The 22,146-nt window shown below is 41.6% G+C and overlaps 1 protein-coding gene across 6 annotated transcripts in view; it reads right to left on the reverse strand.

Moving 5' to 3' along the window:
- DNAAF9 (dynein axonemal assembly factor 9) overlaps positions 1-22,146 on the reverse strand; it is a 134,761-nt gene that overhangs the window by 90,672 nt on the left and 21,943 nt on the right. For 3 of the 6 annotated variants that reach the window (XR_012158784.1, XM_073342971.1, XM_073342970.1), the window contains exons 3-5: positions 9,529-9,648; positions 7,767-7,891; positions 1,765-1,861 (exon numbers count right to left, since the gene is read on the reverse strand). Coding sequence is in view for 5 of the 6 variants with exons in the window: in XM_073342971.1 (XP_073199072.1) it covers positions 1,765-1,861; positions 7,767-7,891; positions 9,529-9,648 (342 nt within the window). In the remaining variant the exon portion in view is untranslated. The remainder of the gene's footprint in view (positions 1-1,764; positions 1,862-7,766; positions 7,892-9,528; positions 9,649-22,146) is intronic. The other 3 variants (XM_073342973.1, XM_073342972.1, XM_073342974.1) reach the window with 1 other exon arrangement.

Raw genomic sequence — 22,146 nt, forward strand, 5'->3', positions numbered from 1 at the left:
GACTATAAACCAGACTTTCTATGAAGATTAGAAATGCTGGTTTATAGAGCTTTCCAGTTGGTACAGGGCCGGATAACACAGCTTTTATTGTAGTTTAAATATTTCACTGTGCTTGTTACAAAAAAGCAGAGTTCAACTGAAAGCCAAAGAAAACAATCTGTTGATCTTCGATGCAAAAGGAAGAATACAGAACTAGCTGTAAGATCGACAATATAGACTGTATATGTAATTAAGAAGCAAAATAGTTTATGTACATCAGTATTCTACTTTTGGAAAATATTCCAATATACTTTTGGGGGGTTGGAGGGAAGGTGGACTAAAAATTAATTGCATGAAAAAGTTAACCTGGTAAAGTTAACCTGGTAAAGTTGAGAAACAATATTCAGTATTACAGAATTTCCAGAATGTTTAATGTTTTTTTCCCACAACACTAGTTAGACTATGCTGTATGTCCTTTACAATTTATGAAAAAGACTGAGGTCCGAGTCTCACAAAACACTTCAGCAGATGGCTAACTTTACACTCATGAGCAGTCCCACGCAACTTAATAGGAATATTCACATTGAAATGTTTTTGTAGAATTTTAGGCCTATGAAGCAAAGTGTAAATAAGCAAAGGAAACCAGAAACGTAAGTCAGCGGTTCTCAATTAGGGGTCCAGGGCCACCTGGAGGGCCGTGAGCAAATTTCAGGGGGTCCACCAAGCAGAGCCAATGTTAGACTCTCTGGGGACCATGGCAGAAAGCTGAAGCACCGCTGTGCAGGGCTGAAGCCCAGGGCCTTGAACCCTGCCATGTGGGGCTCAAGCCGAAGCCTGAGCAACTTAGCTTTGTGGGCCCTCCTGTGGGATGGGGCCCCAGGCAATTGCCCTGCTTGCTACCCCCCAACACCAGCCCTGGCTTTTATGTGCAGAAAAGTAGTTGTTGGGCCATGGAGTTTTTATAGCATGTGGGGGAGTGCGGGGTGAAATAAATTTCACCTTTTGTCAAGAGCAAGCAAGAAAAATGTTCATACAAAAGAAATTGAGTTATGAGCACCAAAATAAAGGAGAGTTAGAGGTGAATATGGAACGCAACCATAACTATCAACAACGGTTTCCAGCTGTCAACAGAAAGCCAGACTTACGGTAAATGCATAGCTCAAAGATTTTTCTGGAACAGTATATTGCTCTTTTTTTAAAAAAAAGTCAACCATTACAGAGCAAGTGCATTTCAGTATTTTTGCACCACATAGTGTATCCTGTTTCCATTCCTGAACACATTTATGAAGGAATATAAAATTAAAATGTTCAGCGCGCAAGTCTGGCAACAGATCATACAGGAAATCATGCAGTCCAGTTTCTTCTGTTCTAAAAAAGGAAGCTTGAATAAAAAAAGTTTATTCTTTCCTTATACAAAAGTGTATTTATCTGCAGCCCCCGTCAGAACAGAGAACTTCTGTACTTGGCCAAACACTTTTCCCAGCATGCAAATTAGGTCTTTGCCTCAGGCTATGAGCGTTCACTATGCAGAGTGCACACACACTGTTTTCTCTGAAGAGAAAATAAAAACCTCAATAAATTAAGGTTCAGATTCTAAGAAATCCAAACCGAATATAAAGTAATAATTTATCCATGTCATTTTAATGTATTACCAGCCTCACTTACAATAAAAAGGAGCTTCCAGAGGTATTTTAACTTATTTTTGTTATAATGTCATACTTCTATTCTGACAAATAATGATCAAAGAATTCACCAAAACAGTGAAGTAATACAGTATTAACCCACCTTGGGAGCTGTAAGGAATGCCGATTCGACTACAATCTCGAACCATGTCTACGAAGCTGGCAATTTTAAATTCCTCGGCAGCTTCTTCATCTTCATACTGACAGGAGTGATTTAAAAATTAGTTTTATTAAACCTAACATTTTTTGGCTGGAGATCTTTACAGTTAAAATACATTTTCAATAAAGGTGACAACTGCCATTTTGCATAACCAATGCTGATCATACACTACATTATTCCGTACAGTAACAAAGGCTCTCTAAAGCTATTTATTTAACAACTATACTCTGGAGACTTCAGCCATCATAGCATGAACATATAAAGGCCAAAGGGTACTGTTTGCAAAAACTAAAATGCAAAAGTGAACATGTTTTAACAAGTTTCAGAGTAACAGCCGTGTTAGTCTGTATTCGCAAAAAGAAAAGGAGGACTTGTGACACCTTAGAGACTAACCAATTTATTTGAGCATAAGCTTTCGTGAGCTATAGCTCACTTCATCGGATGCATACTGTGGAAAATACAGAAGATGTTCTTATACATACAAACCATGAAAAAATGGGTGTTTACCACGACAAAAGGTTTTCTCTCCCCCCACCCCACTCTTCTGCTGGTAATAGCTTATCTAAAGTGATCACTCTCCTTACAATGTGTATGATAATCAAGTTGGGCCATTTCCAGCACAAATCCAGAAGGCTACACAGGAGAAAGCAAGAATACGTCACTCTCAATTTCCAAGAAAGTCTCTTCCCCCCCCCACCTACTACAAAATGGACAGTTAAAACCAACAGGCGTGTTTGCGTGGAAACGTGCACATAACAATGAAAGAGCTCTAAGTGCAAGGTATTCTTTTCACTGGAGAATTTCAAGACTCTTTACTAGTTATTTACCACAGAAGATTACGGAGAGAAAAACAGTTATCACCATTTTACATGATGAAGAAACGGGAACAGGGAGGTGAAATGATTTGCCCCAAGTCACACAGCAAGTGAATGACAGAACCGGGAATGAAACCTAGAATTCTGAACACTACTCCCCTGCTCTGGCCACTAGACAATCTGGTCTTCCTGATCCCTCTACTATATATGTTTACAGTAGCATGGTTGGGGGATTAAGAGAGGCTTACCATTTCTAACACTGTAGGGCAGCGTTTCTCAAATCTCCTGGGTGGTGATTGGGGGGAAGGGGGAGGCGCAAAGCAGTGGCAATCTGCCAGCAGGGATTGGGACCTGCCCCCTTCTGGAGCCACAAATGCCAGAAGAGCAGGCAGCCAGTATGAGTTCCCCACCTTCCCGGGAGGAGTGGGACTCAGGCTTCAGTCCTGGAGTGGCAGGTTCTGGCCCTAGGCTTTGGCTGCATGGCGTCGGGCTCCATCCCATGGCCGCAAGTTTGGGGCTCCAGCCGTGGGGCCTCAGGATCGTGCTCCAACCTCCAGCCACGTGGCAGCAACTGCCAGCCCTGGGCTCACATTCCCTCACCCCCCAATTGCCCCTGGCCTCTGCTGTGTCCTCTGGCCCCAGGCTTCGTCCACACGCTCCGTCCCCCAGCTGTGTGGCAGTGGGCACCGGGCCTGGGCTCAGGCCACCGGGCTTCGGGCCCAGCCATGCAGTGGCAGGTGCCAGCCCTGGGCTCACCCCCACCCGCAATCGCTCCTGGCCCCTGCTGCCTCCCTCCACCCTTCTCCATCAGCCCCCATCGCCCGTGGCCTTTGCTGCCTCCCCAGCTCCACATCTGTCGCCCCAGCCTCTGCTGCCTCCCTACCCACCTTCCCATCCATGGCTTACTCAGCCCCGGCAAGCCAGGAGACAAATTAAGTCTGTTGTGAAAAGTGACATTTGTATGTTTGTTCATATCATTTTATACTGCCTTCCAGCCAGCTAGCAAGTCTACTGCTGTGAAAAGTGATATTAACAAACATACAAATATCATTTTTCACAGAAACAGACTTACTGGCTAGCAAGCAACCAAAAAAGCAAAAGAAACAACAACAAAACATAAGAACATGCAAAGCACCTTATTTGTTTCTAATCAGTTTGGGTCCAGTAAAGTAGAGAGACAAGTGCATATTTTTTGTATTATTGAGTCTGCAAAAAACCCTACATAAAGAAATTTCAATGATTTGGACGTGTACATGTGCATATTTATTTGTTTTTCCTGAAGTTAATTAAAGAATTTTAGGAAAAACTGTCAGAGTGGCCACCATCAAGAGTTAGTAGCCACACTGGGAGGCCACCAAAAAAATCTGTTGAGAGAACTCCTGCTTTAGACCTATGAGTGAATTATACACTGATTAAAGCAAAACAGGAAATGGAAATACTATAAGAAAGTGTAAGCAGACTTTTCATAAAAGGCAAGCCAAACAAAGCCATTTTTATTCACAGTATGGGAAAAATTAAAATACTTACTAATCATTTTTTAAAACTTAAAGCAAGGATTTGATGCAGAGTCCTAGCCAGTTTTAGGATAACCCACAGATCATCCTTGTCTTGAGTAAGCTCAAAGAGGAGTTGTGCTCCAAAGGCTGTCAAGTTCAGGAAGATTTGCACCAATGTAGTTACACCAGCACAAAACCTTTATACCAGGGCAAATTCATACCACTGCCAGGCTTATTCCCCACCCCCGCCACCCCCACCTGGTGTAGTGTGTCTACACTGGGGATTAAATCAATATAGTTATTCCAGAACATGTTTCTTTAAACAATCCCTAATTCTGCTCTCTCACAAAGTTTAATATGCAGCCCAAATTCGTCTCACACAACCCTCTTTCTCCTCCTTCAGGGAGTTGGAGCATACTCTTTCAGTTCAAAACCTGTTCCCAAGTGACTTTGTCAGTTACTCAAATTAGATTTTAAAATGCCTCAGACCTAGCTTTCCTGGTTTCCAGGGGGACACTGGAAGGTCTCTCATCAAAGGCTTTTCAGTACAATTGTCAATATATTGCATCACATATGTAGTATACAGTCAGTATACTTCTGAAAGGTGGTAAGTAAGAATTTAAAATAAGTCTCTTTATTATGCTATATTGCTATTTTTAAGACATATTTTCAATGGCACTTCTTTTCCATCACTGTTCAGTACAGTTACTTCAAAAACATTGTGACCAAGTGGAAAGACAGGAGAACACTAAATTTTGCAAGATTCTATGAGAGCTGCACAAGCCGCATGTTCCTTTTTAAAGCTTTGCCATTATTATTATTATTATAAAAGCTTAGTTAAAAATAGGCAATACTTTGGTATGCCACTGTAAAGAAAAACTACTAAACCCTTTAACAAACAGCCACAGACTATCATTTATCAGAAAGAATCAATATAAAATGGTTTCTGAAGGATGACAAGATTTCACTGCTCCTATGAACAGCCAGAAGTTCTCTAGGAAACTAGCAGTCCCATATACATTTGAAGAAATGGCAAAAAAAGTCCATCACACTGTGTTGACATTTATTTGCAGTACCCCAGAAATCAGCATCTTTACAGTACAAGGAACCTCAGAATTTACATTTTATTTCACTATACATTATTCAAATAGGGTATTTGGCTCATCTTTCTGTTCATAATCAGCAATTTGAATCAGCATCATGAGATTTCATTAATATTTAACCAGAGCAGACCACACACAATGAATCTAATCAGAGAACAGCAAAGTAAGCATATTTTTCAAACCCACTTTATCTTCTTAAAGAGATTAAAATACTTCTAATTGCAAAGCACATTTGTGATGGTGTGCATGATTGATTACTACTGTAAATGAGCACAGGGCCCTCAGCTTTGGAACCTACTGCCACCCTAGGTTTGGAATAGCCTGGGTGCGTTGACCTTCCAGGCAGCCAGCAAGGCCTACCTCTTCACTAGGGCTGTTATGGAGAAAGTTTGATGAGGGTCAACATTTAGATTTTGTTACAGATGTTTTGTCATGTGGGTAAGCTGCTTATTTTAGTTGGATGCTTATATTCTAAAGTTTCTATCAAAGACAGCTAGAGTATATAAAAGCTTTGAGGTATATTTTGTATTTCTTTTGTTATAAATCTAAATCTATGTAATAAGTAGGGGTTGGGGAGTGAAGACAGAAGGACATAAAGTGGCTCCGCTTCTCTCCACCAACTGCAAGTTACAAGGTAAATATTGAGAACCTCCTCTGCTCAACCTTCCCTCCAGCTCTGCTCCACAGCCAGCCTTTGGGCCTCCCCCTTTATCCATACTCCTTCTCTACCCTGAGTTCCTCTTACCCCACACTATCAAGCCACCTCTTGCAGTTGAGGCAAACAGCTAAATCTCCTGGGCTTCCCTAGCTCTGTCAGACTGGAATTTCCCTTTGACAAACTACAGCCCTCTGGAATGAAACTGCAGCCCAAGTTGTCAGACTGATAATTTTGCAGCTCCCACTGTACTCATTTGCCCTCCCGTAGCCCTGGAAAAAGAAAGCAACTGACAGTGTCAGCAGTCACATCAGACTTCCGTGACAGATATCAGTTAACTAAAAAATGCTGAGTCGCCTATGTCCTCTAAGCTACAGAAGAGAAAAAAAGGCTGAATTTATAGCAACTTTAGTAATTAGATTATTAAAGTAAAACTTCAAAAAGGAGTATTTTTAAAGTATTTCCGCCACAAAAGTTCCTCTTTCAAATCTTCCTTTTCCCCCTATCCTCTTGTTCATGTCCTTCCATTTGTCCTTTCCACAATCTCTACTGATCCATCCTATAGATGGATAACCCACCTACTGCACCTCCCACCCTTTACGCACACTTTCATGCAGGCACAGGGGAGGAGAAAAAATAGCCTATGCAGGGGATAAAAAGCTCCTCTTTCCTTCTCCTAGAAACTTTATAAAGGGCTGCAGCCAGAAGCTGATGCCCACCACTTCCCATTCGTTCTTCCCCAATCTGCTACCAGCTCCATGTGTCAATCCTCTTTCCACCAGTGGATTTCAGCGCATTAATTAGGAGATGGGTATAAGAGAGCTCTTCATCGGGGCAAGGAGATTCTGGACCCAGTGCTGGCCAAGTTTTTCCCCTTTCCGTTAGATTTGTTTGGGGGGGGGGGGGGGAGAGTGGGCGACATGCTTCCTACTCTGAGTACCTAGATCAGCAGATGATATGCTCCACAACAAATGTCCACATGGAAGCTGTTGCTACATGCTGCCAGGTATTACTGCACACGTTCACAGTCATAAGTGGCTCAGTCTAGGATAGTTTCAGGGGACAGTCTCAGCAGTTAAGTACCAGGCTGTCCAGCACATGAGTGTATATGAACCAACACTTCATGGAGACAAAGGATCCAAGTGCAGGAGTGGAAATTTAAGATAAATCAACTTCTTGCTAAATCTACCAGAATTTGAAAGGGATAGTGTTTAAAGTGACACTTAATTTACTATGATCACAAGACATGGCCCAAAGTTGTTCCTATTAAAGTTAATGGAAAAACTTGCATTCACTTGAATAGGGACGGGAGTAGTCTCTTGAAATAAACAAAGAACAAGATATAATTTTTCTTTAAAAGGTTAAACTAAACCAAGCTTTTCACAGATTCTCATTTATATTTTCCCTCCTCTTCTAAATTACTTGCACTTGCAAGTACTTGGACTGATATCAAAAGGACCTGAGTAATTAAAAAACTACTATTGGGTATTTCAGTGTTCACTGTGATACTTAATTCAGATTCTATATTTTGCTTATGCCACAAATATTCTTTTCTTGCGACATGACCACCAATTTCTGTCCAGTCAATGACACTGTCAAGGATGGAAGAACCAGGGAAAAAAACCCATTCCCCAGCTTTGTTTGATTTGTTCCTCTAAAACAGCACACAGTGTTCAATCATATATTATTTCTGTGTAACGTAACAAAAGAAGATAAACAAAAATGTAGTGATTCTCATTTGGATCAAAAGGCAGCCTGCAGTTTATTGAAGAGGCAACTTTGCAAAACAAATACACGGGTAAACCTTTGAGTCTCAGTCACTAGTGAAACATTACATACCTGCAGTTCTCAGTGTACTTAGTCTGCCTTCACTTACCTCATTTTCAGTCAGGCAATGGAAATGCAAGTTTCTCCAGGATGCCACATATGGCAAAAGATAACTGTAGTTTACAGGGTTACAATACAGATGGACACTGTCAGGTTTTATTAATATGATTACATCTGCAATAACCAAAACAAGAGGCAAATCAGAGATTACTACTTTAACTTCATAGCTACAAACTATGAACTAGAAATCTAAATTATATCTACACAGAAATCTAAGGAATCGAACAGGAATTTTTTTCCTACAAGTACCCAATTCAAAAATATCTGCAAAGCATAACAGAAATACATGATGGAAAATGCTACTAGATCTATCCCCCATTCACCTAATACAGCTACCCATTTTTGGAAAAAAAAAAAAAAAAAAAAAAAACACCCCCCCAAGCATATTACTTGCTTTCTCAGCAACCCACTATGACTATTCTAACCTCTTATCTGAAAGCTTGTCTCACCATGTGCTTTGAAAAAAAAAAAATGCCGAGCACTCACATAATATTGTATAAACAGACATATTTGTTCTAGTATGAAAATTAATCTTAAGGGGTCATACTGCATTATCGAGATCACACAAAGAAAAAAGGGGGACAGGAACCTGATGTACCCTTTCAGCGTAAAAGATTTTTTTTTTAATCTCTTGATATGAAAACAGGTTGCCAATATGCAAAGCCACCTTATCGCCTAAGTTTAGAAATTAGATACTTCACAGAAGAATTCCTTACTTTTATTTGCTTCTCCTCCTCTCAACCCAACGTAACATACGAGTCCAAAAAATATTTTTAAAACTTTTAAGCACCCAAGATTTCATGTTAATTTTGGTACCCAGTTCAGTCAATACCCCTTCAATTCCATTAACTCTATAATTTTTATATGATTTACCAACACACACCCACAGGAATTTTCATGGATTTTTTTAAACTGTACATAAAACTCAAAGTGTAACTATAGACTCATAGATTTTAAGGTCAGAAGGGACCATTATGATCATCTAGTCTGACCACCTGCACAACGCAGGCCACAGACTCTCACCCACCCACTCCTGCAATAAACCTCTCACCTATGTCTGAGCTACTGAAACTATGTACCTCGTCTTTCAAGAAATGGACATTGATAGGGCCCTACCAAATTCACGGTCCATTTTGGTCAATTTTAGTGTCACAGAATTTTTTAAATGGCGTACTTCATGATTTCAGCTATTTAAACGTGAAATTTCATGGTGTTGTAATTGTAGGGGTCCTGACCCAAAAAGGAGTTGGGAGGGAGGGTCGTAAGGTTATTGTACGGGGGAGTGGATTGCGGTACTGCTACCCTTACTTCTGTGTGGCTGCTGGCAATGGCACTGCCTAGAGAGCCGGGGAGCTGCAGAGCAGCGGCTGCTGGCCTGGCGTCCAACTCTGAAGGCTATGGTCTTGCCACCCTTCCTTCTGCGCTGCTGCCTGCAGAGCTGGGCCCCAGGTCAGCAGCCGCCGCTCTCCGGCCGCCCAGCTCTGAAGTCAGCGCAGAAGTAAAGGTGGCAATACTGCAACCACCCTAAAACAACCCTGTGACCCCCACACACACACCCACAACTCCCTTTTGGGCCAGGGCCTCCAGTTTGAGAAATTGGTCTCTCCTTTGAATTCTGTATACTCTACGGTAAAAGCACAGGGGGAGGATTTCACAGTCCATGACGCATTTTTCATAGCCGTGAGTTTGGCAGGGCCCGAGACATTGACAAGCAAGTATGCAAATACAATGTTTAACATTATATTACTCACCATCAAGAACTTCTTCAGGAAACCCCGTTTTCTCAAAGTCATTGTTATTCTGGTTATACAAACCAAAGAGAAGGTAGTTGGCCAGCTCCCTACAGCCTTCATTGTATCTACTATCAATTCCTGAAAAATAATGAATATATGAGCAGCTACAGTATGAAAAGTCAGCCCTCCCTCTGGATTAACAACTTTGACTGGTCTTATTCTTGTGCATGTGATACTATGAATGGCAAAAGCACTCTAATTGTTATGGTGACAGTTAAGTTTAAATCTAAATAGTGAAAGCTAGGCACAGACACTCACTAATACTAGAACCACACTCATCTAACAAGGGATGAGGGAAGGAGAAGGGAGAAATTATATGGAAACCACCCTAGAGCAGACTAAACAAAAATTCTTCCAAAATAATTTACAGATTTACACTTTACTACATTCTCTAATCATATCTAGGAATCATAGCCAAACACTATACAATTAAGAATAGCAATCCTGTATAATCAGGAAGTCAAGTAATTATTTTGGCTTCTGTCAAAGCAGCATGACTATAATTTTTAAGTCTACAGTATCCACAACATGTCTGGAGAACATTTTTTACTGGCACTTTCCCAGAATTAAAAACTGTTGAAGTTACTATATTGTTCTTATGAGATAACACATGAAGTTGAAAACACCATCATATTCTGTTTTTCAGAAATAAGTTATGGTTCTCTGGGCATCCGTTCTGGATCAGGATGCACTAGCTATATATAAAAGGTAAGTATTGTACAAAGCCTATGTATCTTCTGCAGAACTTGAAACCTTTGCTGCAGATAAGCACTACAGCAACTGAAATCTCTAATGTTACAATTGGATGCTGCTCAGCTGTTTATAAGATGTTAAAGCTAATGGTATATATCAAATGACATACAATAGCAGAGGTAGAATATTACCAATTTTTGAAATTAATAAATTATACGACTCTCAGAAAGTTTCAAATACAGCAGGTTGTGGTCCAGAGCTTTAAAAAGCATGAGACATACGAGGTGGATCAGATAACATCTTTGATAAAACCAATTTCTGTTGGCGAAAGACAAGTTTTCGAGCTACACAGAGCTCTTCTTCAGGTCAGATTATTTAACAAAAGGGATAAAACGGGGTAGGTTTTTTTGGGAAATAATGGATTGTTAGCTGCAAGGGAAAAGCATCATACTACTGCTATAGCCACCAAGACGCTCACCAATGACTTTGTCTGCCAATCTGCTCACGAGCATGCGTGCCACACTTTGGACTTCAGAGTCACTCCAGAATCCACAGAAAGATTGCATGAAAACATCATCGTCGAACCAATGGACTATACAGTTAAGCAGTGTTATGAACTTAAGCTCCCAGGCTCATGTGTGTGTGTTGTGCAGGCTTCCTTCGATGATGAGGATCAATGGGTCATATATGTGACTGGTTTGCAAAAAGTGTTTGCCCACAGGCGATAGGGTGCTTTTGATTTTTATCAATTTTCTGAGAGTGTGTTCGAGAGCATAGTGATGGTCTTGTTTCACCCATACAGTTGTTGGGACATTCGATGCACTGGATGAGATACACCACATGTTGGGATAGGCATGTGTAGGATCCTGGGATCTTGAAAAGTATGTTGTGAAAAGTACTGATCGCTAACAGCGGGGATATGGTTCTGCATCTGTTGTTATGGCAGTGTCTGGTGCCACTTTGAGTTGGTGTGTCATGGTCTGTGGGGAGCTTGCTTCTGATGAGGATATATTTATTTCATCAAAGTTTAAGTTAAGAAAACACTGAAGTTGCACAGCTAAGTACTCAAAAATCAGAAAGTGACAAAATTAAGATTGTGTATACAACTATAACCCTAGACTCTTGTGCAAACCTAAGTCCCTACAGTAATCAATTATGACCCTACTATTTCATATTTCCCCCCCCCTACAGCTTTGTATGCACATGCAGCATCTTGTCCATATACATCCAGCATAAATAATGGAAGAAAACGTATGCTACTTCACTCCTCATTCTCCTACTTAAAAAGTGATGAACTATTTTTACTTAAACATTCCAAAAATTAAAAAATTCGTTGTTGGGCTGAGATCAAACCTAGAAAATATCGACCAAGAAGGTAAAAGCTTTGGAATGTTTTAAGTAACTGAACACACAGAATAGGAACCACTAAGTAATCTGAACTATAGCTTTCTAACACTCCAGCTATAGTTCTCAGAATGCATTTATGTATATGCTGTCATATAGATACTAGTTGGTAAGATAAATAGTTAACGACAATCACAGGTACTGGAAAATTATTATGAGAGCTTGATACCATAATGAGCAAGAACTCTGCTCGACAGAAGATAACATTCCACCTGGCAACGTTGTTACAGGAGCAGAACAAAGTGAGCTTCCCCGTAACTCTGATTTAAAAATAAATTACACTATTATCTTTATTTTTTTTTTCAAAAAAGAAATTATAAGCAAAGAAATCTTATTTGGTAGTAAGTCAGAATTTCACCACAGTGAAGTCAGATTCCAAAGTTAACATTGTGGTGGGGAATTTTAACACTTCCCTTGAGCATTAACAATAGGGTCTTTCATGACTAGATCATTCTACACTTGCAATAGTAAAGAACTGCACTTTTCATAACCAGAGATGCCTGTAACATTCTGTATTACTAGACACAGTAAAACATTGTGTGGTCACATAACACAAGCCACATTGTCATTCCCACGTGCATGAGCGTACTGAATGTACTGACTTTCCCAAGAGTAAAGCCTCAGGATTCATATTGCATTATTATTTTTTCCATACAATACTTCATTGCTGTTCTCCCCAGCCCCCACATCAGAAGGGCTCCAAAGTTAAGCCAGGTCCCCACCCAACTCCAGAGAGCTGGCATAAAAGGCCATGAGGATCCTGCCCCAATATCCCAAAGCTAGATTACATTAGAGATGCCAGAGATTCTTAGAGTTATCAAAGGTATTTGTCCCCTTATGATGCAACCCTACACATTAAGTCCAAGGTCTAGGATGGGGATTAAGAGGCAAGATAGAGGACATTTATTTAAAAAAAGAGTGGTGGATGGGCAGAATTAACAGATGAGCAAGATAAAAAATGTAAATCTACATATGTATCTGCTCTAACAACAGCCACGAATCATCTGCACAACCACCACCACAATTTTCATTTGCAATTCACAAGTACCAAGTTTACCATGTTCTTTGTTTGCCTATCAAATGATATCCAAGTCCAGTTCCTCTGCAACTGTGTTGAAATAGCGTGTTTGTTATAACCAGGTTGTGTCTCAGGCAGAAATGTAGTAGCCTCTCTCCTTTTTAGTTTTCTTCCCAGCACCCAAATATGTCTATTGCTCCAGGCCAATATCCCATCTAATCATACTTTTGCATTAACATCTTCCACCACCCCAACATATATCGTCTTTAAATTACCTGTATAACTTCCTTGTAATTCCCTATTCCATGTACTGTTTGTTTTGATCACATTTTTCACCCCCAACTCAATTTGAGAGAGGAAAACGCAGCCCTTGTTTGTCTAAGTGATGACTAAGCCGGCATGTTTTTGTTTATTTTTCCATTCTTCATTCACAAAAAGAAAAGGAGTACTAGTGGCACCTTAGAGACTAACCATGTGTAGCTCATGAAAGCTTATGCTCAAATAAATTGGTTAGTACTAGTGGCACCTTAGTCCCTAAGATGCCACTAGTACTCCTTTTCTTTTTGCGAATACAGACTAACACGACTGCTACTCTGAAACCTTGTCATTCTTCATTCAGTTTCTATAGTCCAATATTCACCAAGTGTTCAACTAAGACTCCTTAGATACTGGCGATCAGATCTAATTGTTAGTGCTGGCATTAAGGAGGCTGAAATGACAAAAGAGTGTAGAGAACAAAGATTTATGACGTGGACAAGCTAAAAGAGCCTAATATCAGGGAACAATATGAAGAAGCCATGTGCAAAAACATCAGATCTCTGGTGAAAAAAAGAAATGAATGCTGGAGAGACATGGAACAGTGTATAAAAATGGGATTGCGACTAGAGTGGATGAATAAATGTCGGGCTAAAAGACGAAAACGAAGAAACCAAGGTGGATATCAATGAAGTGCCCTGCAGTTGAGTGACAAATATAGGGAAATGGTGTCCAATAAGTTCTTGGAAAGTACAGGGGGACAAGTTTTTGTTTCAGAAAGTGGAGGAAGTAACCAGAGGGACAGCCGTTTTAAACTTGATTCTGACCAATATGGAGGAATTGGTTGCAAATCTGAAGGTGGAAGGCAATTTGAGTGAAAGTGATCATGAAATAGATTTTGTGGTTCTAAGGAAAGGAAAGAGTAAGCAACAGAATAAGGACAATGAACATTAAAAAAAGCAAGCTTTAACAAACTCAGAGAACTGGTAAGATCCCATGGGAAGAAAATCTAAGGGAAAAGGAAGTTCAAGAGAGCCGTCAAGTTTCTCAAAGAGACAACATGAAATCCACAACTGCCAACTATTCAGACACAAAGGAAAGACAGAAACAACAGTAAGAGGCCATTATGACTCCATCAGGAGCTCTTTAATGATCTGAAATTAAATAAAGGAATCCTAAAAGTGGAAACACAGATATATTGCTAAGGAGGAGTACAAAAGAATAACACGAGCATGTAGGGATAAAATCAGAAAGGCTACAGTGCAAAATGGCACCAGATGTATAAGGCATTAAGAAAGGGTTCTATAAATACACTAGGAACAAGAGAAAGATGAAGGAAAGTGTAGGTGCTCTACTTAATGGGGAAGGAGAGCTAGTAACAGTTGACATTATAGAGTCTGAGGAGTTTAATGCCTATTTTGTTTCCATCTTCGCTGAAAAGGTTAATGGTGACTAGATACTAAACAAATTGTCAAGAACAAATCATGCCAAACCAACCTAATTTCCTTCTTTGACAGGATTACTGGCGCGGGGGGGAGGGGAGAAGAGCAGCAGGGCAGGAGGAGAGAGAAGTAGACATAATATCTATTCATTTGAATAAGGCTTTTGACACAGTCCCATATGACATTCTCATAAGCAACCTAGGGAAATGTGGGTGGGTGTACAACTGGTTGAAAGACCGTATTCAAAGAGCAGTTATCAATGGTTCACTGTCAAACAAATAGGTTCCATCTAGTGGGGTTCTGCAGGGGGTCAGTCCTGGGTCTGGTACTATTCAATATATTCATAAATGATGTATAACGGAGTGGAGAGTGTGATTATAAAATGTGAAGATGATACCAAGCTGAGCGGAGTTACTAGCACCTTGAAGGGCAGGGTTAGAATTCGAAACAACCTTGACAAATTACTGAACTTCATCTTAATGACTTCAGACCAGTTCTCCAAAGGCAAGTGCAAAGTATTTCACTTAGGAAGGAAAAATCAAATACACAAATTACAAAATGGGGAACAACTGGCTAGGTGGTAGTACTGCTGAAAAGGATCAGAGCATTATAACGGATCACAAATTGAACACGAGTCAACAATATGATGAAGTTGCAAAAAAAAAAAAGGGGGGGGGGGCGCGCTACGATTCTGGGGTGTATTAACAGGAGTGTTGTATGTAACACGTGGGAAGTAACTGTCCACTCTACTCAGCAGTGGTGAAGCCTCAGCTGAGTACTTTGTTCAATTCAGGGTGTCATATTTTAAGAATAATGTGGTCAAACTGAAGAGAATCCGGAAGAGAGCAACAAAACTTATAAAAGGTTTAGAAAACCTCAACTGTGAGGAAAGGCTAAAAAGAACTGGGCATGTTAGCCTTGAGAAAAGGTGACTGACCGGGACCTGATAACAATCTTGAGCTACATGAAAAGGCTGTTATAAAGATGGCAGTGATCAATTGTTCTCCATGTCCACTGAAGCAGGACAAAAAGTAACAGGCTTCATCCGCAGCCAGGGAGATTGAAAGAACTAACTATAAGGGTAGTTAAACTCTGGAATAGTCTTCCAAAGTAGGTTGTGGAATCTCCACCATTGGAGGTTTTTAAGAATAGGTTGGGCACCTATCAGGTATTTACTTTGTCCTCCCTCAGCACCAGAGACTCGATTAGATATAGATATACAAACCCGCTCCCCCCACAAATTGTATCCCTTTATCCCAACTCTTCATAAATCACTTCTTTGCAAAACTGAGGGCTAAGGTAGATTTACGTAGTTCCATTGAACATACAATTGCACACACTCTGTGTAACAGGGGGCTTCAAATTGTAAACTGGGAGGGAGGGACCAAGGACCAAGTTTTAATATACGATCTATCCCAATGGGGGTCCTGGTCCTGACAGGTGCCTCTGGGCATTACGGTTATATATAAAATCTTGTTTATTACTGCTGTTATGCCAATTGGTCCCTGTGAGGCTCATTTCAGAGCATCATCAGAAACTTAAGACTGTTACTGTAAGTAAGAACTGTGCACCTAAATCACTGCTGTGCTAGAACTAGTTTCCAGGAGCCACTTGCTAACATTCTACTGCCCTATTAAAGATTTGGGGTGACTTTCTGGGAGCCAGAGTTCACCCTCTTTGGATATTGACTCATTCCAACTCATTCCTAACAGAGAGCAATTTCTGAAAAGATACACAACTTCCAGGAAAGCATATCCCTCTTTAAAAGTTTTATCCCAACCGTCTCTTCAGATTAGGAACACTGCAATATGCTATCAACATACTCCATTTGTTTTTCAGGTACAAAAGACACATTTTTAGCTTAGTGCATTGTAATATAAAAGTTTATCATCTCTTTCCTTGGTGATGACTTGAGAAAATAACTTTGAAAAATGTTAATACAAATTAGATCAATGGTTCTCAACCAGAGGTACACATACCCTTGGGAATACACAGAGGTCTCCCAGGAAGTACGTCAACTTATCTAGATATTTGCCTAGTTTTACAACAGGCTACATCAAAAAGCACTAGCAAAGTCAGTACAAACTAAAATTTCATACAGACAATGACTTGTTGATACTGTTCTATTTATTACACAGTAACAGAAAGTGCATATATGCAGTGCATTAGACATGAATTTTGTGTCATTTACGGATGTCTGCAAGCAAGTTAATGATGTTGAAGTTGTCATGGCCCGCATATGATTGCGATGTAAAAATGTTTTGATTTTTAAAATGAGGAGTTGGAAGCAGCAATAGGAATATATTGCTTTTGAATTCACATTTACAAATAGTGATCCACCTCAAGCTTTTTGGAAAAACTCTATCAAACAACAGTATGAAGCCAGTGCATTTGCAACAACATTGGAAGACAAAATACCTTGTGCATGTGGATAAGTCAGCAGAATTTTCTGAAAGAAAGTTTTCTGAGTTCCAGACTTGTCAACTTAAAATGAAAAGAGCTTCAACTATTTCTACAAAAGCACCTGAAGCTTCATATGTAGATCATTTGACCCACTTGACATCTGAATTCAAGTCATATTTCCCCAACATTCAACGCAACTCAGCTCAACTTGACTGAGGAAACCCATTCCTTTTGTCAGATGTTAGAAGCAGTAACATCTCTGCCAGTCAGCAAGAAAACCTCCTTGAGCTGTCCTCAGACCATGATCTGCAAATTAAGTTAATGACTCCACACTAACCCAGTCCTAGTGTTTAGTACAGAAAGAGCTCTCTGAACTTGGGAATCATGCTTTGGATGTTCTATTATTTTTTGGATCAACATATCTTTGTGAAGTCTTATTTTCTGCTATAATGCCATCAAGACAAAGAGTAGAAACAGACTCAATATGGAGAAAAACATATCTGTTGCTGGCACTTCACTGCCTCCAAAAATGACAAGGCTCATAAGTGAAAAACAGGCTCAAGTATCACACAGAAATGTAAGTACAATATTTATATTCCCATCCATTTATTTATTATATGGTAAAAATGAGAAAGTAAGCAATTTTTCAGTAATAGTGTGCTGTGACACATCTGTATTTTTATGTCTGATTTTATAAGCAAGTAGCTTTTAAGTGAGGAGAAATTTGGGATATGTAAGACAAATCAGAGTCCCGAAAGGGGTACAGTAGTCTGGAAATGCTGAGAACCACTGAAACAGATCATGCAGCCCCTCACTCAGATCCACACCTTCTACTAACATTTTCACCCTGATATGCACAGCTTCCTTATGGGGCAGAAGGAGGGATTTTTATAGAAGCCTCGTGTTAATATATTGGCGGCAAATCTTTCTTGCGTCAAACCCATCAAACCAGGTCCATGCTACAAATCTTGTGGCAGCAAAGTGCTGCCATATGTTAACAAACCATATGTCAACATGTCTTTGACACTGCATCCCATAATGCTTTATGGGAATATGTATATATAACATAACTGGAATATGCTTTATGCTACATATGCCATGTAACAAATCTCTGTAAAGGTTATGATCTACTGAATATATTCATCCTATTTGTATGCATGTGTCATTTATGTACTCGAAGTTATGAATACTGGCTGTGTACTTGCTTGATTTTAAGTAGCCTTAGTAAAGCATTTGGTCAGCTTCTTGAGAAAGGAATGTGCAAATTAAGTGCCCAGTCAAGAAACACTTAATGAACAATGGATCTTGGAAGACTCCAATCCCCATAAGAAGTCTTCCTGGAGACATTCAAGACAGCATGTGGGCAATGACTGCTGCCTGTAAAAACTGAGTCATGCATAGACATGCGACTCAAACATGTGACTCCAAAACTCCATCTTGGAGCTGGACTCTGCATAGGAGAGAGGAGGGGGTCTCCACCCACAAGAGAAAGTCAATTTAAGCCCCTGGAGACCCCTCCATTTTGTCTTCAGCTGGCTCAAGAGATAAACTCTCCACCCCAAAGGATACCTGAAAGAAACTGGGACAAAGGACAGTAACTACAGGGGGTGTGAGTGATTGCCGGACCCAGACTAGGAGGAGGCCAGTCTGTGAAAGAAGCTTACTGGAACATCTCTGAGGGTGAGGTTTCATCTGTAATCACTTTCTTACTCTATTAGGCATAGACTTGCGTGTTTTATTTTATTTAGTTTGGTAATTTACTTTGTTAGGTCTTATCACTTGGAACCACTTAAATCCTCCTTTTTCTATTTAATAAAATCACTTTTTACTTATTAATTAACCCAGAGTATTTATTAATACCTGAGGGAAGAGTGGGCAAACAGCTGTGCATATCTCTATATCAGTGTTACAGAGGGCGAACAATTTATGAGTTTACCCTGTATAAGCTTTACACAGGGTAAAACTGATTTATTTGGGGTTTGGACCCCACTGGGAGTTGGGCATCTGAGTCTTTGCCCTGGTCTACACTAGGACTTTAGGTCGAATTTAGCAGCGTTAAATCGATGTAAACCTGCACCCGTTCACACAATGAAGCCCTTTATTTCAACTTAAAGGGCTCTTAAAATCGATTTCCTTACTCCACCCCTGACAAGTGGATTAGCGCTTAAATCGGCCTTGCTGGGTCGAATTTCGGGTACTGTGGAGACAATTCGACGGTATTGGCCTCTGGGAGCTATCCCAGAGTGCTCCATTGTGACTGCTCTGGACAGCACTCTCAACTCAGATGCACTGGCCAGGTAGACAGGAAAAGAACCGCGAACTTTTGAATCTCATTTCCTGTTTGGCCAGCGTGGCAAGCTGCAGGTGACCATGCAGAGCTCATCAGCAGAGGTGACCATGATGGAGTCCCAGAATCGCAAAAGAGCTCCAGCATGGACTGAACGGGAGGTACGGGATCTGATCGCTGTATGGGGAGAGAATCCGTGCTATCAGAACTACATTCCAGTTTTCTAAATGCCAAAACATGTGTCAAAATCTCCCAGGGCATGAAGGACAGAGGCCATAACAGGGACGCGTGAAACTTAAGGAGCTGAGGCAAGCCTACCAGAAAACCAGAGAGGCGAATGGCTGCTCCGGGTCAGAGCCCCAAACATGTCACTTCTATGATGAGCTGCATGCCATTTTAGGGGGTTGAACCATCACTACCCCAGCCGTGTTGTTTGACTCCTTCAATGGAGATGGAGGCAACAAGAAAGCAGATTTTGGGGACGAAGATGATGATGATGATGAGGTTGTAGATAGCTCACAGCAAGCAAGTGGAGAAACCAGTTTTCCCGACAGCCAGGAACTGTTTCTCACCCTGGACCTAGAGCCAGTACCCCCCGAACCCACCCAAGGCTGCCTCCTGGACCTGGCAGGCGGAGAAGGGACCTCCGGTGAGTGTACCTTTTAAAATACTATACATGGTTTAAAAGCAAGCATGTGAAAGGATTAATTTGCCCTGGCATTCGCGGCTCTCCTGGATGTACTCCCAAAGCCTTTGCAAAAGGTTTCTGGGGAGGGCAGCCTTATTGCATCCTCCATAGTAGGACACTTTACCACTCCAGGCCAGTAACACGTACTCGGGAATTATTGTACAACAAAGCATTGCAGTGTATGTTGGCTGGCATTCAAACAACATCCGTTCTTTATCTCTCTGTGTTATCCTCAGGAGAGTGAGATATCATTCATGGTCACCTGGTTGAAATAGAGTGCTTTTCTTCAGGGGACACTCAGAGGAGCCCGTTCCTGCTGGGCTGTTCGCCTGTGGCTAAACAGAAATGTTCCCCGCTGTTAGCCACGGGGAGGGGGGAGGGTTGAGGGGGTAGCCACGCAGTGGGGGGAGGCAAAATGCAATGAAAGCACATGTGCTACGTATGTAATGTTAACAGCAAGGTTTACCCTGAAAGACTGTAGCCACTGTTTTATAAAAATGTGTCTTTTTAAATATCGCTGTCCCTTTTTTTTCCTCCACCAGCTGCATGTGTTTCAATGATCATAGGATCTTCTCCTTCCCAGAGGCTAGTGAAGATTAGAAAGAAAAAACAACGCACTCATGATGAAATGTTCTCTGAGCTCATGCTGTCCTCCCACACTGACAGAGCACAGACGAATGTGTGGAGGCAAATAATCTCAGAGTGCAGGAAAGCACAAAATGACCGGGAGGAGAGGTGGCGGGCTGAAGAGAGGACTGAAGCTCAAATGTGGCAGCAGCGTGATGAGAGGAGGCAGGATTCAATGCTGAGGCTGCTGGAGGATCAAACCAGTATGCTCCAGTGTATGGCTGAGCTGCAGCAAAGGCAGCTGGAGCACAGACTGCCACTACAGCCCCTGTGTAACCAACCGCCCTCCTCCCCAAGTTCCATAGCCTCCACACCCAGACGCCCAAGAACGCGGTGGGGGGGCCTCCCCAGCCACTCCGCCACAGAGGATTGCCCAAAAAAAAGAAGGCTGGCATTCAATAAATTTTAAAGTTGTAAACTTTTAAAGTGCTGTGTGGCATTTTCCTTCCCTCCTCCACGACCCCTCCTGGGCTACCTTGGTAGTTATCCCCCTATTTGTGTGATGAATGAATAAAGAATGCATGAATGTGAAGCAACAATGACTTTATTGCCTCTGCAAGCGGTGATCGAAGGGAGGAGGAGAGGGTGGTTAGCTTACAGAGAAGTAGAGTGAACCAAGGGGCGGGGAATTTCATCAAGGAGAAACGAACAGAACTTTCACAACATAGCCTGGCCAGTCATGAAACTGGTTTTCAAAGCTTCTCTGATGCGTACCGTGCCCTCCTGTGCTCTTCTAACCGCCCTGGTGTCTGGCTGCGCGTAACCAGCAGCCAGGCGATTTGCCTCAACCTCCCACCCCCCCATAAACGTCTCCCCCTTACTCTCACAGATATTGTGGAGCACATAGCAAGCAGTAATAACAGTGGGAATATTGGTTTCGCTGAGGTCTAAGCGAGCCAGTAAACTGCGCCAGCGTGCCTTTAAACATCCAAATGCACATTCTACCACCATTCTGCACTTGCTCAGCCTGTAGTTGAACAGCTCCTGACTACTGTCCAGGCTGCCTGTGTACGGCTTCATGAGCCATGGCATTAAGGGGTAGGCTGGGTCCCCAAGGATAACTATAGGCATTTCAATGTCCCCAACAGTTATTTTCTGGTCTGGGAATAAAGTCCCTTCCTGCAACTTTTGAAACAGACCAGAGTTCCTGAAGATGCGAGCGTCATGTACCTTTCCTGGCCATCCCACGTTGATGTTGGTGAAACGTCCCTTGTGATCCACCAGAGCTTGCAACACTACTGAAAAGTACCCCTTGCGGTTTATGTACTCGGCGGCTTGGTGCTCCGGTGCCAAGATAGGGATATGGGTTCCGTCTATGGCCCCACCACAGTTAGGAAATCCCATTGCAGCAAAGCCATCCACTATGACCTGCACAGAATCGGCTTTCCACAGCATGAACCTGCCCCATTAGCACCATGATGCATGCATTGGCAGGGCCCATGCTTTCAGACAAATCTGTGTCCATGTCCTGATCACTCACGTGACCGCGCTGACGTCGCCTCCTCGCCCGGAATCGCTCTGCCAGGTTCTGGTGCTGCATATACTGCTGGATAATGCGTGTGGTGTTTAATGTGCTCCTAATTGCCAAAGTGAGCTGAGCGGCCTCCATGCTTGCCTTGGCATGGCATCCACACAGAAAAAACGCACGGAACAATTGTCTGCTGTTGCTCTAACGGAGGGAGGAGCGACTGACGACATGGCTTACAGGGTTAACTTACAGGGAATTAAAATCAACAAAGGGGGTGGCTTTACATCAATG

This window comes from Lepidochelys kempii, chromosome 4, assembly GCF_965140265.1.
Source record: "Lepidochelys kempii isolate rLepKem1 chromosome 4, rLepKem1.hap2, whole genome shotgun sequence".
Taxonomy (NCBI): domain Eukaryota; kingdom Metazoa; phylum Chordata; order Testudines; family Cheloniidae; genus Lepidochelys; species Lepidochelys kempii.